Source organism: Triturus cristatus, chromosome 4_2, assembly GCF_964204655.1.
Source record: "Triturus cristatus chromosome 4_2, aTriCri1.1, whole genome shotgun sequence".
NCBI lineage: Eukaryota > Metazoa > Chordata > Amphibia > Caudata > Salamandridae > Triturus > Triturus cristatus.
Window position 1 is genome coordinate 986770873 of NC_140586.1, and position 26673 is coordinate 986797545.

At 48.0% G+C, this 26673-nt stretch overlaps 1 protein-coding gene across 1 annotated transcript in view; it reads right to left on the reverse strand.

Moving 5' to 3' along the window:
• Positions 1 to 26673, reverse strand: part of LOC146839224 (uncharacterized) — a 722084-nt gene that overhangs the window by 548458 nt on the left and 146953 nt on the right. Inside the window, 1 exon segment of the mRNA XM_085600021.1 lies at positions 23833 to 23845. Within this exon segment, the coding sequence (XP_085456147.1) occupies positions 23833 to 23845 (13 nt within the window).

Consider the following 26673-nt stretch of genomic DNA (forward strand, 5'->3'; position numbering starts at 1 on the left):
AGCACCACCCACTCGTGCCCTACACACAACGACACACTGAGCACAGCACCACATACTGAGCACAGCCATACACTCGTGCACTACACACAACCACACATTGAGCACAGTGCCACCCACTCGTGCCATACACACAATGACACGCTGAGCACAGCACTACACACTCGTGCACTACACACAACAACACTAAGCACAGCATCACACACTGAGCACAGCCATACACTCGTGCACTACACACGACATACTGAGCACAGCACCACCCACTCGTACCCTACACACAACCACACACTGAGCACAGCACCACACACTCGTGCACTACACACAACCACACACTAAGCACAGCACCACATACTGAGCACAGCCATACACTCGTGCACTACACACGACACACTGAGCAAAGCACCACACACTGAGCACAGCCATACACTCGTGCACTACACACAACACACTGACCACAGCACCACCCACTCGTGCCCTACACACGACACACTGAGCACAGCACCACACACTCGTGCACTACACACAACCACACACTGAGTACAGCACCATGCACTCATGCACTACACACAACCACACACTGAGCACAGCACCACCCACTCGTCCCCTACACACAACCACACACTGAGCACAGCACCACACACTCGTGCACTACACACAACCACACACTGAGCACAGCCACCACACACTGAGCACAGCCATATACTCGTGCACTACACACAACCACGCACTGAGCACAGCACCACACACTTGTGCGCTACACACAACCACACACTGAGCACAGCACCACACACTCGTGCACTACACACACCCACACATTGAGCACATCCACCACACACTGAGCATAGCCACCACACACTGAGCACAGCCATACACTCGTGCACTACAAACAACCACACACTGAGCACAGCCACACACTCGTGCACAGCACCACACACTGAGCACAGCCACCAGATACTGAGCACAGCCATACACTCCTGCACTACACACAACCACACACTGAGCACAGCCACACACTCGTGCACAGCACCACACACTGAGCACAGCCACCACACACTGAGCACAGCCACCAGATACTGAGCACAGCCATACACTCCTGCACTACACACAACCACACACTGAGCACAGCCACACACATGTGCACTAAACACAACCACACACAGAGCACAGCACCAGACACTGAGCACAGCCACCACACACTGAGCACAGCTACCACACACTGAGCACAGACATACACTTGTGCACTACACACAACCACACACTGAGCACAGCACCACACACTTGAGCACTACACAAAACCACACACTGAGCACAGCCACCACACACTGAGCACAGCCTTACACTTGTGCACTACACACAACGACACACTGAGCACAGCGCCACACACTGAGCACAGCCACGACACACTGAGCACAGCCATACACTCGTGCACTACACACAACCACACACTGAGCACAGCTACACCCTTGTGCACTACACACAACCACACACTGAGCACAGCACCACACACTGAGCACAGCCACCACACACTGAGCACAGCCATACACTTGTGCACTACACACAACCACACACTGAGCACAGCGCCACCCACTCATGCCCTACACACAACGACACACTGAGCACAACACTACACACTCGTGCCCTACACACAACGACACACTGACCATAGCACCACCCACTCGTGCCCTACACACGAAACACTGAGCACAGCACCACACACTGAGCACAGCCATACACTTGTGCACTACACACAACCACATACTGAGCACAGCACCACCCACTCGTGCCCTACACACGACACACTGAGCACAGCACCACACACTGAGCACAGCCATACACTCGTGCACTACACACAACCACACACTGAGCACAGCACCACCCACTCGTGCCCTACACAAGACACACTGAGCACAGCACCACACACTCGTGCACTACACACAACCACACACTGAGCACAGCCCAGTGGTCGAAGTGGGCGGGATCGGCAGGGCACGGCATGCCCCTACTGCTTCAATTCCGAGGATTCCGTTCCCCTACTTTTTTTATTTGAAAATGCGTCCCAGGGCGCAAGAAATCACCATCGCGTATAAATAAAGCTCGGCGTTCCTGGCGTTCCTTGGAGGACGGGCGGCAGAGAAGTAACAGGACTCTCTCTTTTCCTTCTTGCCCAGAGAAGAAAATACAGTGTCCACTTCTGCCCCCCCACACTCTTTCCTTCTTCCCTCTCTTTCTGTCTAGCAGTTCTTCTCTTACTGAAAACTGTGACTTCAAGACGAGGTTCTCACTCTGTTTCCTCTCCTTTCTTTTATTTGCTCCCCTGTGAAATGGATCCAAAAAAGAAAAAACATTTTTGCTGGAAACGTCGTATTTCAATTCCAAAGAGCAGCATCTGGAATAAAAGGTTAAAAACATGAAAAATAACTAAATAAAGTGAGACAGAGTGGTAGCAAACTGGCCAGATTGATTTTATTCACACCCAAACACATCAGCGCCTCTTTTACAGAGGTTGCCAATGAAGCGCTATTTTTGTTTTCTTGTCTTTGTTTTCTCCGGGCTTGGAACTAGTGCACCAATCCCGGAGGTACTGCAAAGTGTGGATTGAAAAACAAAATGTGTACTGGGGCTCTGCGCCCAGGGATGTGGTCTTTTTACCATACTGCCTACGTTTTGTAAGGATATCAGCAATGGACATTGAAATGGGTCCATTCAGGGCCCTGTAGTCATGTCCTTAACTTTTCAGGCAAAAGCACTCACTGATTTCTGAACAGTGAGTTTAAAAGAGTTAAGGTAACCATGTTGTTCCTGCTTACATTTCACATGGTTTGCTAAATTTTGCATTCCCTATGAGTGTTTGCTTTTTCCAGGATGTTGTTGCTTTTTTTTGTAGGCCGCATATTGCTCTAGTCTAGTGCGTCATTGTTAGACCCGGCCTCGTAGCATGGCTCTTCCTGTCCTCGCACTACCTAACCTGGTACCTGGGACCCCAAGCACACAGCCCAGCCGATCCGTCCCACCAGAACACACACACGCGACCCGGGCATCCCCGTCCATGGCCTCTCTCCTTTCGGCCACCCCGGGCACGCGTGCCCACTTCATGCACCAAGATGGCCGCCCGGCCCCAGCACAACCCGGGCCTAGAGGCGCCACCCCGGCTCGAGGATTGTGAGCTGTGCGCCGGGTACGCTCCTGCATTTGATCCATATCCCCCCAAAGACTGTCCCGCTACCTCCTACCCCCGCCAAGACTCTGTGAGCCCACGCTCTGCTTGTAAATATCTGCCTTGCTGATCATAAAGATCCTACCACTTCGATTTGATAAAGCTTGAATCCTAAGAACCCTCGGTGTGGTGTCTCTTTGTCGTGTGGTGCCGAGTGTACGATCCTAGATACGAGATTCCTCCCCTGCGGAGTCTCCCGCCAGTGCCCGGCTACGATACTTTGAGGGTGGGTCTCAGGGCAGTCAGGGCCCCCTCCGGGCCCCTCTGAGGTCCCCTTCTAACATTGGTGGCAAGCGACGGGATTCGGGCCCATAACCTAGAGATCGTACCGTGAACGGCTGACGCACTACCGACAAAGATGGCAGAAGGAAGCGCCATGAGCCCCGCAGAAACCAACGGCAACAGGGTGTTCCAGGTGGAACAACTAGAAGAATACACGCACAAAGAACTAAAGCAATTCTGCAAAGAACTTAAAATCGCTACCACCGGTCTCAACACCAAAGAAGATTTGCAGAAAGCACTGAAAGCTTGGGTGGATGCCGGGGCCTCCCGCCCAGAAGGCATGGGGGAGCGACACGACGAAGCAGAACCCCCCCAAGGCGAAAGCAGCAGCAATCAGGTGCGAGGCTTCGTGCCAGACGGGGGCCTCTCCCCGGAAGAACTCGCAGACAGAGAGAGAAGTCGCAATCATGAACTCGAGTTAGCCAAACTCAAACTCGAAGGCGAATTGAAATTAGCGGAAAAAAAGCTAGCAGTAGAACAAATGCGCGTACAAGGCGAATTGGAAGAGAAGAAGCTCCAACGGGAGCACGAAGGAAGGAAGCTCCAACTAGAGCACGAACGCAGCTTGAAGGAGATCGAGCTCAAAGCCAGAAACGAGGAAGGGAGGCCCCCGGGGAACCGAGAGGCGGCCTCCCCGGCGGAACAGAAGGTCCACATCCCCAAGGACGTGGTCAAAGAATATTATAAAAATGATGACATTCAACAATGGTTCAGGGCCTACGAGGTCGCCATGACCTCTCATCGGGTCCCGCAGAAGGACTGGGGGGCAGGGCTGTGGGGACGGTTTCTGAGCGAAGGAAGGGCCACCCTGCTCGACCTACCCCTCTCCCTGCAGACCTCCTACAGCCACATGAAAGAGGCTTTCCTCACCAGGTACGGCCTCACCCCAGAGATGTACCGTCAGCGATTCCGGGACTGCAGGAAGATCCCGGGCACCACCTGGGTGGAGTATGTAAACTTTTTCAGTCAGGCCTTCGATGGGTGGATCAAGGGCAGCAAGGTCACCACCCTCGAGGAACTCACCGACCTCATGTTGTGGGAACACCTGGCTGCGAACTGCTTTGTGGAACTACGCCAGCATCTGCTCGACAGCAAACTCACCGATCCCCGGAAGCTGGCTGTGGAAGCAGACCGCTGGACCAACACCCGGGTCCCCCGGAGCATTGTAGGAGAATACCCCCGAGCCAGTCAGGGACCACCCCGCCAGAGAGGGGGAGGGAACCAGGGAGGGCAGAGAGAGTCCCAGTCGAGTCCCCCGAAGGCCCAACCTCCACCTTTCCCGGCGCCCCCCCACCAGTCTCCGGACCCCCCGGGAGACAGGGGCACCGGGTAACCATCACTTGTTTCCGTTGTCAGAGGCCCGGGCACTACGCCAATGACCCGGAGTGCCCCATGGCCCCCCAGGTCCCCCCTGCTGCAAACCCTGCTAGACAGATAGCCAACGTAGCCCTGGGGGAGGAGGTTGAGGACACCGGGGAGTGGGAACCCGCAGCTATGGCCCTAGTATCCCTGGGAGATAGAGAGATGGTCCCTGGTAGCCTCCTGCCCTCCAACACGAAGAAGTACGGGCAGCTCGTCAAGATCAATGGCCACCAAATAGAAGCCCTGCGAGACACCGGGGCCAGCATCACCGGTGTCCTCAGGCACTTAGTCCCCGAGGAGCAGATCCTACCCAACGTCTTTTGCCCCGTAATTTCCGCAGATAATAGAGAGAGTATGTGTCAGGTAGCCCTGGTGCCGTTTGAGTGGGGAGGGGTAAAAGGTAAACTGAGGGTTGCCGTAAGAACCTCCCAGCCGGTCGACTGCCTCTTAGGGAACGACCTGGAGAGTTCTCCCTGGAAGTACGTCGAGCGCAAGGCTCACCTAGGAATGATGGGACTCCCCGAGTGGGTGTGCGCCACCACCCGATCTATGTCCGCCCGACTCACCCCCCTGGGGGAAGTCGAGGACACCCCGACCGAGGGAGTCAGAGCAGTCCCCGCCGAGGGTCCTCCCGTCCCCCCATCGGGAGGGTCAGTCGCCAGCGACGAACCCTCACCGTCCGACACCACCCTGGTCCCCGAGTTAGGCGATCTGGCCGAATTGGCCCCGTAGCGCCACGAGGGCGGGCCCACCCGGGAGGAGTTCTGCCGGGAGCAAGCCACCTGTCCTTCCCTGGTCGGACTGCGGCACCAGGCCGAGGGCCAAGCCGCAGGCGACCAAACCGGAATGCACCGAGTTTATTGGGAGAATAACCTCTTGTACAGTGAGCAGAAGTCGGTGGAGCTAGGATCCGGCCGGGTGCTGGTGGTACCCCTACGCTTCCGAGACTTCCTCCTGGGCTTGGCCCACGACGTCCGCCTCGCCGGCCACCTGGGTCAAGACAAAACCTACAGCCGTCTCGTGACTCACTTTTACTGGCCTAGGATGAAAGCAGCTGTAGAAGCCCACTGCAAGTCCTGTCCCACGTGCCAGGCTAGTGGGAAGAGTGGGGGGAAGCGCAAGGCTCCCCTCCAACCCTTCCCGGTCGTCAGTACCCCATTCGAACGAGTCGGGATCGACATCGTGGGGCCCCTGGATCCCCCCACCTCCCAAGGTCACCGGTTCATCCTGGTCCTAGTGGATCACGCCACCCGATACCCTGAGGCGATCCCCCTACGCACCGTCACGGCTCCCGAGGTGGGCCGAGCCCTGATGGGGATCTTTTCCCGGGTGGGTTTTCCCCGCGAGGTCGTGAGCGATCGCGGCATTAATTTTATCTCAAAATACATGACGTCCCTGTGGCAACAATGTGGAGTGTCCTATAAGTTCACCACCCCGTACCATCCCCAAGGGAACGGCCTAGTAGAAAGGTTTAACCGGACTCTGAAAGGGATGATCAACGGCCTAGAAGAACCCCTCCGGCGTAAGTGGGACGTCCTGCTCCCCTGCCTCCTGTTCGCTTACCGGGAAGTCCCATAGAAGTCCTTGGGGTTCAGCCCGTTTGAATTACTATATGGACACCCCGTCCGAGGTCCCCTCAGCTTAGTTAAGGAAGGGTGGGAGGCAGCACCCCAGACCACCCCACGAGATGTGTTCCAATACGTTCTGGCCCTCCGGAACCAGACCAGGAAGTTCCGAGAGCTGGCCGAGGCCAACCTGGAGGCAAGCCAAGAAGAGATGAAGCGCTGGTACGACCAGAATGCCACTCTGGTCGAGTTCCAGCCGGGCCAGCAGGTATGGGTCATGGCCCCCGTGAAGCCTGGCGCCCTCCAGGACAAGTGGACTGGGCCCTTCAAAGTAATTGAGAGGAAGAGTCCAGTCACGTACTTGGTGGACGTCCAGTCGCCCCGGGATCCCCTGCGGGTCCTACACGTGAACCGCCTCAAGCCTCACTTCGTGCGGACAGAACTGAGCCTCCTGCTGGCCACCGATGACGGGGCCGAAGATGAATCCGATCCCCTCCCGGACCTCCTGTGTGTCAAGGAGAAGGATGGCTCCGTGGAAGGAGTGAACCTCTCCCCATCCCTCACTGACCAGCAACAAGCGGACTGTCGCCAGCTCCTAGGACAATTCTCCGACCTCTTCTCCCTGATCCCCCGAGTCACCGACTGGTGTGTCCATGACGTGGACACCGGGGACAGCCCGCCAGTAAGACACCGAGCCTACCGAGTCCCTGACCGGGTCCGGTCCTGCATTCAAGCTGAAGTCTCGAAGATGTTGACCCTGGGGGTGATCGAGCCATCCGATAGTCCCTGGGCCAGCCCCGTGGTCCTAGTTCCGAAGGCAGCGGCCCCCGGTGTCGCCCCCGAGCTCCGATTCTGCGTGGACTACCGGGGGCTCAATGACGTCACCCGGGACGATGCCCACCCCGTTCCCCGTGCCGACGAGCTCATTGACCGACTCGGGGCGGCCCGGTTCCTCAGCACATTCGACCTCACCTGCGGATACTGGCAGATTGCGCTCACAGAGGGAGCCAAGGAGCGGTCCGCCTTCTCCACCCCAGATGGGCATTATCGCTTCCGCGTAATGCCCTTCGGAATGAAAAATGCCCCGGCCACCTTCCAGCGACTGGTGAATAGGGTCCTGGCCGGGATGGAACAGTTCAGTGCGGCCTATCTAGACGACATCGCCGTTTTCAGTTCCGGATGGAGTGAGCACCTCCAGCACCTCCGGCGAGTGCTAACCGCCCTGCGCCAGGCAGGCCTCACAGTAAAAGCCAGCAAGTGCCAGATTGGGCAAGGATCAGTAGTCTACCTGGGGCACCAGGTCGGGAGCGGTCAGGTCGCCCCTCTACAGCCGAAGATCGACGCCATCCTAGCCTGGGAACCACCCACCACCCAAACGGAGGTCCGAGCATTCCTGGGCCTCACTGGCTACTACCGAAGATTCATCCGGGGGTATGGCAGCCTGGTTGGCCCCCTCACCGAACTCACATCCAAAAAACAGCCCAAGAGGGTGCAGTGGACGACTGCCTGCCAGGAAGCGTTCGATGCCCTAAAGAAGGCCATGTGCACGGCCCCCGTCCTCCAGGCTCCCGACTACTCCAAGGAGTTTGTAGTCCAGACCGATGCCTCCGAGCATGGCATTGGAGCCGTCCTGTCCCAGGTGAATGACCAAGGCCTAGACCAGCCCATCGCCTTCCTCAGCCGGCGGCTGTTGCCCAGAGAACAGAGGTGGAGCACCATTGAGCGCGAAGCATTTGCCGTAGTCTGGGCCCTCAAGAAGCTGCGCCCTTACCTGTTTGGCACCCATTTCAGAGTCCAAACCGACCATCGTCCCTTGCGATGGCTCATGCAGATGCGAGGAGAAAACCCCAAGCTACTGCGGTGGTCAATCTCCCTCCAGGGGATGGATTTCACCGTGGAACATCGCCCTGGTATGGACCCCGCCAACGCTGACGGCCTCTCCCGGTTCTTCCGCCTCAGCGAAGAGAACCCCCCCAAGATGATGGGTAGTTCTCTCCGGCTTTCAGCTGGGGGGGACGCGTGTTAGACCCGGCCTCGTAGCATGGCTCTTCCTGTCCTCGCACTACCTAACCTGGTACCTGGGACCCCAAGCACACAGCCCAGCCGATCCGTCCCACCAGAACACACACACGCGACCCGGGCATCCCCGTCCATGGCCTCTCTCCTTTCGGCCACCCCGGGCACGCGTGCCCACTTCATGCACCAAGATGGCCGCCCGGCCCCAGCACAACCCGGGCCTAGAGGCGCCACCCCGGCTCGAGGATTGTGAGCTGTGCGCCGGGTACGCTCCTGCATTTGATCCATATCCCCCCAAAGACTGTCCCGCTACCTCCTACCCCCGCCAAGACTCTGTGAGCCCACGCTCTGCTTGTAAATATCTGCCTTGCTGATCATAAAGATCCTACCACTTCGATTTGATAAAGCTTGAATCCTAAGAACCCTCGGTGTGGTGTCTCTTTGTCGTGTGGTGCCGAGTGTACGATCCTAGATACGAGATTCCTCCCCTGCGGAGTCTCCCGCCAGTGCCCGGCTACGATACTTTGAGGGTGGGTCTCAGGGCAGTCAGGGCCCCCTCCGGGCCCCTCTGAGGTCCCCTTCTAACAGTCATTTAAATTGAGCCGCATCCAGGTGTTTATAGCCGGCAACAATTGGGTTGTAGTTGAAGGCAGTCTGAGTTTTTCTCAATGGGGCAGTATGGTGCGCAGGTGGACCCGAGCGGTGGCAAGTGTGGGTTAACCTTCAAGGTTTGTCCATCACAATCAATACTGAAGTTCACCTCCAGTCTTGCAGACAGGCCTATGAAGCAGAACAGCCTAGAAGAACAGTGACTCTGTCACTGTGGTCACAGGACTCTTGAGAAGGGCCAGCTCTAGGGCAGTGCAACCGGTGTGACCGCACCGGGTGCTGACTTTGGGTGGAGGCATTATGTTTGCAAGTATATTAAGGTTTTAAAAGCGCTTGCTGCCTCCTTCCTGGCCTTCAGCAATTTTCGGCAACAATAAAAATGTCTTGATGACTCTGGTGTTTACTGTTCTTCCTAGAGAGATCATTTTGTCTAGTGGAAGTTTTGATTCATGGAAAGGTAGCTCAGAGGGTTAATGTGCCTGCTGCAAAGAACATGTACCATGCAGTTCACAAAGTGCACATAATGTAAATAGGTCAGTGGGCTACTGCTTTTGTCAGAGAGATCCTTTTGTTACTTGCAGTTTATACGTTAAAATCCTAACATAGAACAGTGAGCTATTAACTGTCAGCTAAGAGCTGCATACAAACTGCAAGGTATAAATTAGAGCGTTATGTTTTTCCCCCAGTCTTTGATTATCCTAATGTTGTGAAAAGTGTTCTTTTGGACAGAAATAAATTCTGATTATTAAAGAGAACCCCCAACTATGGTATTGCGTTTTAAATTCTGAGTTTGTGTTTCTCCAGACCAATCACTATTAAACTATACAGCCTACTAGTATGGTTGACATGTGACTCCTACACCTTGTAGTCCTTAGTCTTATGTAACATTTTCTATACAGTGATTTATACACATGGGGCCCGATTCACAGAACTAATTTAAGACAAAATCCTAAACTTACTACCAGTTTGGTATTCACAGAAGGCACTTACTCATTTTGGTATTCACAGAAGACACTTACTCATTTCGGTATTCACAGAAGTTAGGACTCCTAACTTTAGGACTCCTAAATGCCTTCTGTGAATACCGAAAGTCTTAAAATTAGGATTTTTCTCAGTTTAGGAGTAGTAAAGTTAGGACTCCTAACTTTACTACTCCTAAACTGAGAAAAATCCTAACTTTACGACTTTAGGTATTCACAAAAGGCATTTAGGAGTCCTAAAGTTAGGAGTTCTAACTTTACTACTACTAAACTGAGAAAAATCCTAATTTTAAGACTTTCGGTATTCACAGAAGGCATTTAGGAGTCCTAAAGTTAGGAGTCCTAACTTCTGTGAATACCGAAATTAGTAAGTGCCCCCTCAGTTAGTGGTAGAGCAAAGGGTGGCCTGGCTATTTTTATTAATTTAGCCTTTTCCTGCCATATAAGTATTCGATATTATGCAAATAGAAATATTCAAGTACTTGAACTGAAGAGAGGCAAACATGCTCTGACTTTAGTTAATTTTTATAATACTATATCCAGCCAAGGGGAATGTAATATAAAGCTCTTGAAAGAAATGTTGGGAGAAGGCGCAGGCCCTCTGCCACGTAATTTATTGATTGTAGGAGATTTCAATGCACACCCATGTGGTAACCCCCGAGTCACCCCCATGGGATCTCTGGGATGTAATAGTGTGAATGGTTTTCACTTTGATCACACAAGGCGTGGACTTCTTCTAAATGATTTGTTAAATGAAAATAACCTGTCTGTAGCTATGTCTATGGTGCCGGAGTTTAAGGTCCATGATGTTCCAACATTTAAAGGATCAGGTTTTGGATCTTTTATAGATCACATATTATTATCTGCCGACCTTGCCAATCAGGCTTCTAGTTTTACTATTCAAACGAACATTTACAGTGATCATAACCCCCTAACTATTAGATTGGGTGGGGGTCTATTTGAACAGCGAAAGCACTGTGAAGATCGGGGAATTTTAAAATCTGTGAATGGTAAACGTCGTCTGAAATGGCACTTGGTAAATCATGAAAATTTTTATAATGAAATTAACAAGTCATGTGGTAAGGAACTTGCGGATTGTGTATCAACATCTAGGTCTCCAGAGCAAATCATAGTTATTTTCGAGGACGTGGTTTCAATAGTGGGTTCCATGTTATTAGTTCCAGTAAAGGGACAAGCCAGAAATATTCCCAAATGGTTTGATCATATATGCTCTAAGGCAAGCAGTGACTTAAGAAAAGCATTAAAAATCAAACCTAGAGACCCAGGTCTAATTAAAAATCTCCGACTGATTTATAAAAAATCACTTGATAAACGTAAAAAGGAGATTAAGGCCTGTACCTGGGAGTCTTTGCTTGACCCATCAACTCTGGGTAACAGCAGTACATTTTGGGAAATTATCAATAAACCCTTGTTTGATAACCCCAGTGATAACGCACTAGGTACTAACATCCCGGAGGAGGACTGGATTACTCACTTCAGTGTGATCTTTAAAAGCAACGAGCAACAGGTATATTATGATTTCTTAACTCCTAAGGAGAATTCTCTGCGTTTCTCAGTCAACGAGGTAGAAAAGGCCATTCAAGGGTTAACTGGTAATAAGGCACCAGGCCCGGATGGCTTACCTCCGGATCTTTTTAAATCTTGTATTTTATTATGGGCCCCTGTTCTCACGAATGTAATAAATGCAGCTGCGACTTCTGGATGTCCGAAGTCGTGGGGGCAATCGACAATAGCTCCCGTGTTTAAAAAGGGCGACCGTAGAAGCCCGTTATGCTACAGGCCAATTTCTTTAATCAATTCTGTAGCAAAAGTAGTAGGGGGTGTAATTTTGAATAGGTTAACAACATGGGCATATGAGAATAATGTTATATCCCCAATACAATATGGCTTCAGACCTGGCCATTCTATAGTAACCCAGTGTCTGAACCTATATCTGATCATAGGCAAATATACCTTGGCCTGGCAGGGAACCATTCATGCGGCTTTTATGGACCTATCGTCCGCTTTTGATTGCGTGGACAGAGGTAAATTATGGGACATTATGTCAAAGATGGGCGTTGAGCAGACTTTAATTCACCTATTGGCTGATTTGCACTCCGATACAAGAGCTAATGTCCGTTACACTCAAGACCTGAAAGTGACGGGGGATATTAGAATTAATCGGGGTGTCCGACAAGGATGTATCCTGGCCCCATTCCTCTTCAACTTGTATATTAACGAGCTAGAGGAGTATTTGTTGAAAACAGGTGCGGATTACCCTTATGTAGGCCGAAAAGGTGTTCCAGTTCTGCTCTACGCGGACGATGCTGTCCTTATTTCAAGGACAGCAATCGGTCTCCAGACACTTTTAAACTCATTTTATGATTTCATGGAGTCTCGAGGCCTAAGTATCAATAACTCCAAGTCATATGTTATGAAAATCGGCCAAGGGTCGCGAAAACCAAACTCTTTCATCAGAAATGGGGAAAAAATTCCAACTTCCAAAACCTTCTCATACCTCGGGGTCCTTATTGATGATCAATTATCTTGGAGCCCTGCTGTTCTTAAAAAAAAGGGTGAGGTAGAACGCGTTAATGCAGCCATACTTGGCTTTGCGAGAAAAATGGGAAATAGCCCGGTGGCTGCCTTGCTTAAACTATATCAAGCTAAGAGCGTTGCCGTTGCCTGCTATGGTAGCGAGCTCTGGGGTTATAGCCAGATGCAAGTCCTGGAGGCTGTAGAAAATAATTTTTTAAAGAAGGTTTTGAGGCTGCCAAGGGGAACCGGAAACTTCTCGGTACACGAGGAGTTAGGTGTACCCTTCCTTAGCGATAGAATAGCAGCAAATCCCCTATTATGCTGGTTGAACTCTTGGCTAAACAACGATATACCTCTTACTCATGACATTCTAAAAGAAGCCCTAACTTGGGATGGTAGGTTCAAGATCCCGTGGTTGAAGTACATCAATGACCATTTTATTGAAATGGGACGGCCGGATCTGTTCTTAATCCCAAATACCATAACTAAAGCAGATGTTACTTACGTAAAAAATACATTTTTGACAACTAGGTATCTTGCCCGGGAGGCGAGTGAGCTTTTGAAAGTCAGTGTCAGGAAACATGTTTTCCTTAAAACATGTCTACAAATGGAACCGTATTTATCATGGCCTGTGTCTGGCTACGATCGTTTCTTATTGACAAGGTTCCGTTTTGACCTGTTTCATCTCTTACTGGCGGTACCAAGAGGGGCCCATCGAGGCCAAGTCTTGCCTGCTTGCGGCTGCGACGGGAAGTCTCCGCAAGATTTGGAGCACTTTTTATTTACTTGTTCTTATTATACAGTACCTCGGAGGCTATATTTAAAGCCTTGTTTAAAAAAACTAAAATTTACACAGATCAAACCAGCACTTTATTTCCTTCAACTCCTGAACTGTGACTGCACCCTATTTGTATGCAGTTTCTTGAAATTAGCTAATATCTTCAGGAAAAGTATGGAGGGATAACCATGCTGTTATTATTGTTGAATTTTTTAACCTTTTTTAACTCTGTATAATTATTTATATTCTTAACTTGTCTATTCTGCCTGTTGCTCTTGTTTTATAATGTTTACACAAACTATACGTCTTATAAATGAATTGGATAGCTTGTTTTTAAATTGTTCATGAAATATGTTTATATGTTTATGAATTGTGCTTTTATGATTGTAAAGATTACAATCGAATAAAGTCATTACTTACTTACTTACTAGTAAGTGCCTTCTGTGAATACCAAAATGAGTAAGTGCCTTCTGTGAATACCAAACTGGTAGTAAGTTTAGGATTTTGTCTTAAGTTAGTTCTGTGAATCGGGCCCATATTGATTGTCTCTGTGTAATGTGTGTGATGTAAAGTGCTCTGACACCCTACACTGGTATGAGTGGTGCTGTAAATCAAATTAAATACATCTGAGAGTGTGGTTATGGAGACTTGAGGGGCACTGTTAAAGGGTGGTAGTGAGGGAATCCATGGCAGATGTGGTCATTGGGGGGCAGTAACAAACATTAATGCACAGGGCACCACCAGTGCTAAGGCCGGCCCTGCCCATGAGGCCAGTCTGCCTCACCCATAGGTACCTCCATTGTCCTTGTTTCAGCAGTAGTAGCTGCGACTCACCAGGGATTGGCAATGCAGAATTTGCACGCACACCAAACTAAGTTCACAAACTTCACAGTCTCTCTGCTGCATTCACAAGCACTTATACCATGTGCTGCTTGCTGTGGGGCCACTGGAATTAATTTTGCAGCAAAGGAGGACAAAATTGTGCCGCAGTGTTGACTAAATTATGCATTAAAAAATGGCTGCAGTACCTCTATCTTTTATGCCAATGTGATATGTTTGTGTCTTGGTCTTGCCTTTTAAGATGTATTCCTAAATGGTGCTGTGTTCTTTGTTGCAACCTAAAATCAATAAAAATTGGTTATAAAAAAAAAAAAAGGCTGCAGCGTAATGCAGTATATTCTCTGATATTTTATCATTTTGACATGTGTACACACGTGTACACATGCTAACAGTCTCGGAAAGATTTTGCCTTATCAGTACCAGTGTAACATACAAATGCAACAGTGAGAAAGGTGACCAGTCAACCTTTGCAATAAGCCATCCACGCCGCAGCAACACAAGTCACATTTTTTTATTAACTTTTGATACGTTTGAGCTACGAACAATTTATTAGTTTAAATGGTCAGATCATGCCGCAGAACTTGCATTATGAGGCAAATATGGCAGAGACATAATTATATAAAAACATTTGCAAACTAGGATATTTTGCCATTTATGTTTGAACTGCTGTTGTGGAAAAAGGGAGAAGGGCTGATGACAAACTCCATGGCTCGGAGACAAATGGCTTGGGCTTCCACATTTTATCGTATTTGGGACAGTCTGGGATTAGAAGCATATCCCACTTTGTGAATGTGTTTTAATGTCAATAATTCATTATAACCTTTAATAATTATGTGTATCCATTGGTTGAATAAACTGGGCAGTGAAATGCCAAACAAATACTAAAAATTGGGATGTTTGCGCATTCTGGCCACACCTCTGGCTCCACCCACTGATCCAATCCTTGGGTTATTCCCGCCCTCTGATTCTCCGCCCACACAGCCACACACACAGAGCATAGCCATACACTCGTGCACTACACGCAACCACGCACAGAGCACAGCACCACGGTAATGCCCCGTTACTACCCGGGCATTACTGCGCATGTTTTAGTCCGTGTTTACCGTCACTACGCATGCTGAGACTACGCATGCTGAAACTACGCGTGCTAAAACTACGCATGCAGAAACTACGCGTGCTGAAACTACGCATGCTTTTCATTCGCAAATGCTATTAGTGCGCATTCTTTTACTTTGCGAGTTTAAAAATGTTGCTGGGTTCTTCCGAGTCAGGAACGGAAAGGCTCTCATTTGACACCAAACACAGGCTCCTTCAGAGCGGGTTTACAGATTCGAGGGGCCTTTAAAGCGCTTCTTTTCATTGTATTTCTGAGGATGGGGAATTCTTTCCGAAATAGCCGTCAGGACCATGGCAGGTTTAGATTTGATCGGTGACAGACATCTAAAGATTGCCACGTAAAATCGATCCGTTTGGCCATTCACCGTCCTGACGGAGGGCTCTGTGCTGACACCGCTACAGGTAGCTCAGTGAGTTCAGGCGGTTGCTGCTGTGGATTGAGAGTAGCCTGCCGGCACCTGTACTGAAGACAATCATAAAAGTAAACAATGAAACTTCTAATGACGAGTGTTTCGAAGTGCATTCATCCACACTTCACGGTGCGAAATGAGGCGGAGGGAAGGTAGTATTGTTTTTTTTCCAGTTTTATATAGCGCCAACTGGACTCCAACGTATTGCAGCGCTGTACATGAGCACCAGTTACAATACACAACGTGGTTTGATAGGCGCAGAGAGATTAAATGATTTGCCTAGAATCACAGGATGAAGAGCCGACACTGAGACGCGAACCTGGTTACCCAGCTCCAAAGCCGCCAGCTCAGGCCGTTATACCACATCTGGCACGGGGATTGAGATTAAGGGGTAAAAAACAAGACAGAGCAGGTGCGAACCATGAATCTCTGGTTTTACACCTATGACACCAGAATTGTTGCCATTTTATTGTGTCGGGCGGGTGCACCCCCCACCCAAAACCCCTATTTCCCTGCAATACCGTCCCAGGGGTTAGGTCACCTTATTAAAAAATATTTAAAATGTTCCTTGATTGCAAAGCAGTGGTATGCGAAGTAATTAACAGCGCAGTAAAAGCGGAGTCTTATTCTAAATGTGTTTGCGCAGTAAAAGCATGCGTAGTAATGGCATGCTAAGTCCCGTCATATATTCCAGCACCACACACTCATGCACTAAACACAATCACACACTTGTGCACTACACACAACCACACATTGAGCATAGCACCACACACTCATGCATTAAACACAACCACACACTAAGCACAGCCATACACTCGTGCACTACACACTGAACACAGCACCACACACTCGTGCACTACACACAACCACACACTTAGCACAGCACCACACACTCGTGCAGTACACACAACCACACACTGAGCATAGCACCACACACTCATGCATTAAACACAACCACACACTAAGCACAGCCATACACACTCGTTGTGAGAAGGTGACCTGATATATGCTGTCCACTAGTTCTAGTGGGCACCTTGTGTCAGTCTAAACAACCCCTTATGGTGATAGGTTAAAGACAACCTTTACTGAAAGCTATCCTAGTGGTAGCTATGGAGAGCAGCCTTCAGGCTAAGTCTTGAAGGAATGTAAAGCAGCTTGTTTTACAAGTCTATAATCTCTTGAACGACCAAATGAAAAGACAACCACAACAGGTAAATATTCATAATATATGTATTTAAGATAAAACACACCCCTCTAGTCTCTTTATGAGACTGGAGTTCGAAGTGCTTGGTTTACAAGTTAGCAATTATCAGTAATAGCACAAATACACGTTTGGGACCTAGGGGCGTACCAAACCATATACCAATAAAGTGGTATGAGAACCACGACTGAACTAGACACAAGGCCTAGAGCCTGTAGAATTGCTTGGACCCCAAGGAACCACCAAAGGTTGTGACACAGGGGACCCACGGGGACTGTATGCAGTGTGAAAACACAACCGCGGGTTCCCGTTATCTTCTATGGGCAATGTCGCGGTTGGAAAATTAAAGATTAGGGACACTTAGAATCGAGTCAGGACCAAACCCTTTTGGACTTAAGAAGTTCCAGGGCTAGCACTCACGGGAGCACCGGAGAACTCGAGTTACCTCACCCAGGGAAGCCGGGTGCAAAGGTGTCTTTTGATGTCGGGTCGCGTCGTCGATTTCAATGGAAGCCTGCAAAGAACTGCTGCTGCCGTGAAGAGAAGTGTCCGAAGAGATCCAAGCCTGGATCTAGGATGGAAGGAACCTGTAAGCAGAGGGGACAGAGTCTGTGTCACTTGCCAGTGACCGAGGGCAGGATGGACCAATGCCCACAGATGTTGGGTGCTTCAGGTGAGTTGATGGGTGTCTTGACTCTTCAGCCACGACCTTCATGGAGGTGTCGACAAAGTCCAGGAGCGTGATTCGACCTGCCCCACAAAGTCTGTCGAGTGCTGTAGTGTCGGTGACCAGAATGGACCCAACATGCCTTGGCAACAGCAAGTCACTGGAATTCAGAGAAAGGACTGCAGTGTAGACCAGCAAGGTCTGAGGGACTCACCAAGCGAGGGTAAGTCAGGGAACGTCTGGAGCAACCAGGAAAGCCCAATTAGAAAAGGAGTTGCCTTCGTGGGGACCTGCTAGCCAACGGGCTAGTGATCGCAAAGGAGCCTCAAGTGGTCACACTTGGAGCTGGCCCACGGGTCACTCGTGGAGTGGAGGCCAACAATCTTCAGTGCAGGTGGTGCTCAAGCCTGGGGCTACTGAGAGCCCAAAGCACAACTTCGAGGAGGTCCAGAAAGATTGTGTTGCTGCAAAAGTTCACGGTGTCCAGGGGTCACGGTTCCATGTCACCCACGATAGCCATGGGCCTCAGCTTTGCTGTGGACTCAGGGTAGCCTCGGGAAAGTCTGGATATCTACCCCTGGTGATGCAAAGACTTCAGCGTCCGGCGGGAGCTTCAGCGATGCAGACCGGACAGTTGCTTCTTTGGTGCCTGCCAAGCAGGGGAGTCACTCCTTGACCCCAAAGGAGATTTCTTCAGTCTTCTAGTCAAGATAGAACGTCAAAGGTCCAGGATATATGTTGTAGACTTTTGTCCAGGGAAATCTAAAGTCCTAGGGACTGGATTCTTATACTTATACCAAGTTTAGGGGAGCGACTAACTCTAAGGCCCCACCTATGGGCAGGCTTGGAAAGAGGGGTGGTTACACCCATTTCTTTTGTCCAGTTTCGTGCCAGAGCAGGGGCAGGTAGCATTCCACCCTTCTAGAGGGAGAGACCTGTTCACACTGGATAAACCCGGTAGGACTTTCTTGAGCCCTGGCATCACAAAATGGATGCCTCTGCCACAGACACGGGTCTGGCCTCCTGCTGCTGACCGAAACTCCGGCAGGGGAGGCCTGGACAATAGGTTTCCTGTTGAGGGGAGGTGTAACCACCTCCCCAGACAGGCTGATGTCTATTGGGGCTGGGCAGGAGCACTCTCTGGTGCTTTGAAGTCCTGCACTGGGGGCACACTTGGTGTCCCTGTGCATAGTCCAGTTCAAACAGGTTGCAGGGGCTACCTGCCCCTGCTCTGGCATGAAACTGGACAAAGGAAATTGGTGTAACCACCCCTCTTTCCAAGCCCACCCATAGGTGGGGCCTAAGAGTTAGTCCATCCCCTAAACTTAGTATAGGTATAGGAACCCAGTCCCTAGGACTTTGGATTACCCTGGACGAACCTCTGACACATATATCCTGGACCTTCGACTTTCTATCTCGACTAGAAGACTGAAGAAATCTCCCTTGGGGTCAAGGAGTGACTCCCCTGCTTGGCAGGCACCAAAGAAGCAACTGTCTGGTCTGCATTACTGAAGCTCCCGTCGGACGCTGAAGTCTGTGCATCCCCAGAGATGGATTTCCAGATGTTAGACCTGGCGTGAGTCTCCCTTCCATTTTTCGCTGTGTCTCCTCTGCTTTTGCTGGTTATAGATGCTCTGGGCGCTGTGCCACTGCCATTCAGTGCCACAGCGCAAATGCTCCCTTTGTAAAGATGACATATGAATTGGTACATCCATGATTGGCTTATTTGGTTTACCTGTTAGTCCCTAGTAGCGTGGCCCGTGTGTGCCCAGGGCTGGTAAACCGAATGCTGCTGGTGGGCCTGCAGCACTGGTTTGTGCCACCCACAGAAGCAGCTTGTAAAGTGTGTCTCAGACCTGCCACTGCAGTGTCTGCGTGCAGTCCAGAACTGCCATCTTGGCTGTGAAGTGCACCCACTTCCCAGCCCCTAAAACCTTCCCTTGGCATCATGTAAGCCCCCCTTATGATAGGGCGCATTGTATGCGTAAGGTAGGACATGCCCTGATGTATGTAGCATGTCCTAGTAGTGAATTACACCCAATTTCGTTTTTCACTACTGTAAGGCTACCTGTTCTCCATAGGCCAGAATGGGAGGTCTGGGCTATTACATTATATAGTCCTAACTCACCCACAGAACATGGTAGGAAAACAAATTTAATATGCCTGAGCTCAGAATCTTAAAATACACCTTTTAGTGAAGGTTATTTTTATATCCTGTGTTTGAAACTACCACTTTTAGAGTATAGGTACTTTCTTGCCTAAGCCTTCCAGTTGCTCTGCTATTATGTGTATTGACTGTCTGGTTTTGGAGGGACAGGGCAGGCTGAGTCAGACCTGGGTTGAATAGAGAGATCTGCCTTGGAGTGAGGGGAGGGGTAGCTCCTGCACTTGAATAGGGCTGTGCCTGGCCAGGTGAATGCTGGTTCCACCTCCCACTCTGCGTCTGAGGCAGACCCCCTCTTTCTGAAAGGGAGGATGCAGCCTGGTAAACAAAGTGCTCCAGGGCTGGGCAGAACTGGTTCTGGCTGGGTTCAGAGACTTGGGACCCCTAAGAACAAAGACTTTGGGGGTACAAATATTTGTGACCAAACCCCTACAATTTGGATTGCTCCTGGACAACAAGAAGAACCTCTGTTCGTGTGACTACAGGAATCTGCAGGAGAAGGACTGTCCTTGTGCTTGTGTGCTGTTTTCTGTGACTGGCCTGCAGTGGTTACTACTGGACTTCAGAGAAGAGGAAAAAGAACTTTGATTGAACTTTACTTTTGCTACAGCAATCACCCAAGGGCTAGAAGAGAGCTAGCCTCCTGCTGGAGTCTCAGGCACATCAGACTCCACCATCAGCCTCCTGTTTCCTCCCAGCGAGGATTTCTATCTGCAGGTGAGGCTCCTGTGAGTTCCAGGGCCTCTAGTTCTACTGCTGAGAAGAGAGCGCTGAAAAACGTCGCTAACCCCCGTTAGCGAGCCGCTGCAGTTGGTGAGCGTGAGAAAAATCACCGCTCCGCTGTCGCCGAGCGCTCGCTATTCCCGAAGAAGATCGCATCATTTGCCAGCGGGTCTGAAAATGCCCGCTATCCGAAAATCGTCGCAGCTCCTGTCAGCGGGCCTGAAAACGCCCGCTATCTGAAGATCATCGCAGCACCTGTCTGCGGGCCTGAAAACGCCCGCTATCCGAAAATCATCGCATCAAGCTCATCGCAGAGTGGACGCCGAGCGTTCGCCATTTTCCCCGCATCGCATCCGGATCGTCGCTCCCTCGCGGAGCGCCATTTTCTTTCATCGCAGCAAGATCGCACACGCACAGGCTTGGTGCATCATCCTCCCTTCGCGGCAAGGATTTTATCACATCACCGGCTTAGCGTGAAGAAGTCTGTCGCTTTGTCCTTCCCGCAACCCAGCACATCATCCTCCCTTGCGGTAAGGATTCAACGCATCGCTGGTTAGCATGAGGAAATTTATCGCTACAACTCCTTAGCGACATTTTTGTTGCTTTGCTACGGAATCCAGATACTTTGTGAGTAAAAGGGTCGCAGAGACCACTGCATTGAACTGAACATCATTTTGTGCACCTTGAACTATTTTTGCAGCATTTTTAAAGTAACCCTATTTTTCTAGTATTGTGGATTTTTACTGTTATTGGTCTTGTGATTAAGTCTATATAAATATACCTATTTTTTATAACTACTTGAGTGGTGTTCATTTGTAGTGTTCCTCACTGTATTACTGTGTATGGTCATAAATGCTTCACACACTGCCTCTGAGATAAGCCTAGCTGCTCGTGCTACGTTACCACAGGGTTGAGCAGGGGTTGTCAAAGGGTGTAGGCTGCTTACTCTGACTTAGGAAGAAGGGTCCCTACTTGGACAGTGGCCAGCCATTGCCAACTAGAGACGCCCATTTCTAACAAAACCTAAGTAAGATTGTCCCTCCCTAACAGAGTGGGGATGACATCCACAAATGGATAACTGCCTTGGAGAGGGCCTGTAAAGTACAGAAGGTCTGTTAAAAGATTGCAGGAATCTCTTAGCATGAGCTGAAAGCCATTTTGTACTTGGCAGCCATTTTAGTTAGCTATGTGCTGGCCATTTGCTGTTTCCCTCTCCCAGAGTCTTGCACATGCTCAGAAGGGCCTAGCTAGTAGAATGCACCTGCTCCTAGTATAGAACTGTCAGGCTGTTCTAACTGATGCCAGCAACTCATTACTCCTCCTACTTGTTGACTTTCATTTTCTGTATGACCATCTATGTGTGTAACTCTTCTCATGTGTACTTGTACCGCCTTCTTTTGAGCCCCTGTGTGGGTATATAAGGCCCCTGTTCTCTGTACTCCTTCGAAATGTCTCCTACAGTGATTTGAGAATACTATATGACACATTTTTCCCTCTTCTGAAGTTAAGTAAAAGATGTCTTTTATATTACAGCTTCTGTGCCAATCTCTTCTTTGTTGGTTTAAAAGGACCAGGTGTATCAGTGAAGCCCCTGAGAAGGTTTTGATTTCTTCAATTGGTGCCCTCTGTGAGGCTCATCAGAGAAGTGGCTATCCAAGGGGGTGGTCTTGATGGGAGACAGGAATCTACTGAGGAGGAGAGAACAGGACTTTATTAAGGAGGTATCCTGCACAGAGATTCTCTGTCTCTGCAGCCCAGTATATTTCTGATCTTCCTGATTGGACTTCTCCAACTGCTTACCACTCCTGACTGAGAACATTTTTGGCGTAAGTATTCTAAAAAGGACCGTTTGGTCACTCAAAACTTGGCACTGAGGTTGGAGATTTTTGTGCTTGTGTCAGGGCTCACCTTCAGCTTCTCGCTGGTTACTGTAGTCTTGCACAGGAACAGAAGTTGCGAGCTTCCCAACTCCCACTACCAACCACTCAGCCCCAAAGGAATACTTGGCGCTAACTGATCAGTGAGGGGGAAGGGGGAAAGTGGATAAAATAACAAACAGAAGAAGAGACTGGTTCTGGACCTTCTGATTTTCTATCTGGAAATCTTCTTCCGCCTTTAATCTGGCTACCGGAAGTCTCCTAAGAAAAACTAAGCACACAACAATTATATGTTTTCCCTCCTCTACTCTATCCTACTTGGTACTTCTACATCTTTCTGTGATATGCTACCTACCCAAGGTCCTAAACTCCGTGCCCCTCTTCTTAGCTCTAAGCTGCTTTCTTCTCTTCCTGGTTGAATTGGTCTTTATAATCTGTAAAACATTTTTTATTGGTTATTACCTATTTATTCCTTGTTTCTTAAATAACTCTCCTACTCATTAACCTACCAGGATCGATAAATTGGGCTTTTTCCTTTAACCACGTCGTTACTTCTTTTCTATTTATTACTGATTGTATTATATGATTGTTTGTTTTTTTCTTGCCTCTAAACTTCTTTTGATCGCCTTCTGTCCACAAGAATACTCTGTGCTAGGTAAGATTCTGTTTCTCTCCTTCTTTTAAACTGTCTTTAATGTCTTATTGATACTGTGCCTCTTAGAACTTCACACACAAGAAAACATTAATCTTCTCTCATTTTCTTCACAGGTTCCTGAAATATACTTCTGCTGTCAAAGGTAAGTTAACTACCTTAACGACATTATATTTTTAAACAATTACTTGACGACTCTTATAACTCTTGAAATTTCTCTCAGTAATTCACTTAGCTTTCTTCTTCTTCTTCCTCATGTGCTGCTTGACTCAAAGGTGAAGAACAACGAGGCTCTGTCACAGTTCCGGTAAGTATTTCAGCACAGAAACTCGAATATCTTCTTTCTCGCACCTCGGGTAATATATATAGTATTTCTATGACTAGAGAAACAAGGGCGCTTGACACTCTCTCTGAAAACTCGGGCTCTAAAGGTATTAAGGCTTCAAAACTACGAACACTCCTAAAAACTGCCTTCTCTGTGGAAACGCTTCAGTGAAGTGCGCATTACCTCAGGAGTGCGCGCGTCACGTCAGCTCGCTCCAGAATTTGTAATCAACTAGACCGCAGACCCCAGCACCTTAGCGGCCATCTTGGAATTGCGGACATGCCACCAACTCGACCACTGATGCCTGGTTTTCAACCCTGTATGACCACTTGTATGTAACCAATTGCGAGTCTTTTTGAGACTGGAGCTAGGGATCCTGACAGCTTGGTAAGGTCGTTTGTTGCGTCGCGTTTTGCACTTGTATGGAAATTGGCCAATATTTGGAATTTGGAAATACATAAAATGCAATTTATGTAGGCAGGTAATGAGAAACTTTTGTAAACTTGAATGGCACACTTTGACTTAAGTGCTACTTTGTGTATAATATTGTATATGCTGCAATATTCTTGGCATGCCTGTTCTTAGCACACATCGTAGAATGTGTTGCTTTCTTGGAGGTACCATATTGGAACTTGTATAAAATTAGCCGGCTCCCCTAGAGGGAATACCTAACTAGGTTTAGGTATAAAAACGTATTTCTTCCTTGGTGACTAGTACCCCGAGGAACTAAATATGTACATAGAAAGAATCCTGGTCTGTGCACTTAGTAACATTCATAAGTGGTGATATGCAGAGCGATTGTTGGTGCTCTGCCAGCCAAATCTAGTGAATATGACTTACAACTAGTATTTACAAATGATTTGGTTTAAGTACAGTCTGTGGGCTGTCTTTTGTTTCTGTCTTAAGTGTTGATCTGTGGGTTAAATGTGTGTTTAAATGTCTGTGGTTTGTCATTAGTGGTACTTGTGTGAGTAAGTAGCGATTGTGCTCTTGGTGCAAGAATGGCTCGCCTTAAGCGCATTGTATTGTGTGTATGACACCGTTTTGAAAATGTCTGGAATGAGCTCAATGTGTTTTTTTGTCTTCATTCTGTTATGCAAAATATCATTAAAATAAAATATATTTTAAAATAATCCAGCAATTAATTATATAATATATGCTAAATAGCTGCACGCTCTCATTAAATTGACAGAGTAAGACACTATACATGTGTGCAAATTGCCTCGATGCTAAAGATAAAATTAGAATTCACATTGAATAGGAATAAAAAAAAGCTTCAAAAACGAAATTGTGTGTTTTGCAATAAATAAATTAAGATACAAAATGTCACAGCATTTATCCTTCTGTATTAGGTATTAAAAGGCATTCACATTATCTGAGTGAGTTGGATGTTGCTGAACTAAATACACATTACAGAACGACAGATTTGTGCTGGCTTGAAAGGCATGTGAATTCGACGCCTCTTCGTGTCAAGCAGCTGTGTAAACATGAGGCTATTTCTGACTCCAGGCCACAGAAAGAAAACAGCTGAAGTCGACTACATCTTAAGTCAGTGCAAACACGGTGTAAAACCCTGCATTTCAGACTGCTGTTTTAGAAGTTAGAAATATAGTTTCATTATTTTTGGATAACAGAGAACAGATTGACAGTAGGGATTTCTTTTCTTAATGCCTTTTTAAATATGGATATCAGTGGTTTTGATGTTAAATAATAATGACTGTCCTTTAAAAGTGGCGCAGACTTTCGTGTTTCAAGTTAGGCTTCTGTGCTTAGGGTTATGAATGAATGTGTTTAAATATGATAGCCAAGGGATGCAGCTCGCTTTTCATATGTGGACTCATCAAAATGATTGGATTTATTAAAAAAAAAAAAATTATTTTGATTATATAAAAAAATGTTATTAAAGATAGGTGCATTAAATTAGTTTTTTAATATTTATAATGCCTAATAATGATACTGTGAACTCCTAGCATCCATATTGAATTTAAGCCATGCTATACAGCAATAGGGGTTCACTTACACCCAGGCGTACAAAACTCATTTTTATAAGGGTATACATTATCCATTTCTGATCCCCCATCTCTGGGATATGTAGAGGACATTCTGGGGATGACTATTATGCACAAACATTGTAGGATATTCATTTTTAAGTGCCCCAAACATCAAAGTCTAAATTGGGTAAAATTCACTATTTAAATGAGGTTCTTCCAATCAGAGCAGCTTTTAAACTGCCTTAGGCTCCAGTAAATGCACATATGTAAGTATAGAATGAATAGCTGACATCTATACTGCTAGACAAGCACTCAGCACACTGCTTACAAATATAAATATGTACAAAAAACTGGCAGAAGTTATTAAGCTTACCTCTGAATTGCTGGTAGACAGGAATGGAGTGGGTTTGCTCTTGAGCTCTCAGTCTCCAGGGTCACTTTGAATTGGGAGAACTGCATGAAAACCTTGCACACAAGATGGAACAGCTGCGAATAGGTTAAAGGTCGAAGTTCTAAATTTAGAAGCCTAGCAGGGCTCAGCGCAAGGTTTGCTTTGACATTTCGACATTTGAAAGACAAGATGGCAGGGCAGGGAAAGAAAGAGGTTTTGCTTACTTTTTTTGGCAAAAGCAAGGTTTTGTGCACTCATATGAACAAAGGGAAATATAATGGTATAGGTGAGCTCTGATTAAGAGAATGGCTCTCCCATATATATAGCACTAATGCCTATAGGGCTGAATTAAGGAAGCAATGGGATTTAGTTTGAATTCATGCGTTCTCATGTTACACTTGTACATTTGCTAAAGGAATATGCTCTTTAGCTAGCTCAATGTGCTATTTAGCTCCTCAGAGTTTGTTTATGCCCAGTTGCTACAAATAGGGGTTGATAGTGTTGACAGAAGTGAAACCTATTACAGGTTTCCTACTGTCAAAAATGGGGGAAGGAGGCTAGCTCCTCTACAAATTAAGGGTAGGCAAAATTATGTTTTCTCTCTCTTTTTCTCAATTTCTTTTGAGCCTGTCTAAACTGTCTGTGAAATAGCCATGAGCCATTTAATTGGCTATTCAGTAATACTGTTTTAAACATTGTTAGCATTAATAAAATGAATAAATATATTTGCTATGTTACTGCCCATCCTGTTTGATGAAGTTATGAAAGGATGAGTAGTCCAGATTGCTGTTTCCTTATTTGATCTTTAAGGGGAACTAGCTGTGGGTAGTTTTTGTTCTAAACTTCTCAGGTGACAACACCACTATTGTTTGTTATTCTCATGCTACATACAGTTTTGCAAGGGCATTGCTAGTTTTTATTAGCTAGTCTGTGTAAATAAACTGACAGTCCTTTCTAGAGCTGATGTTGCATAGT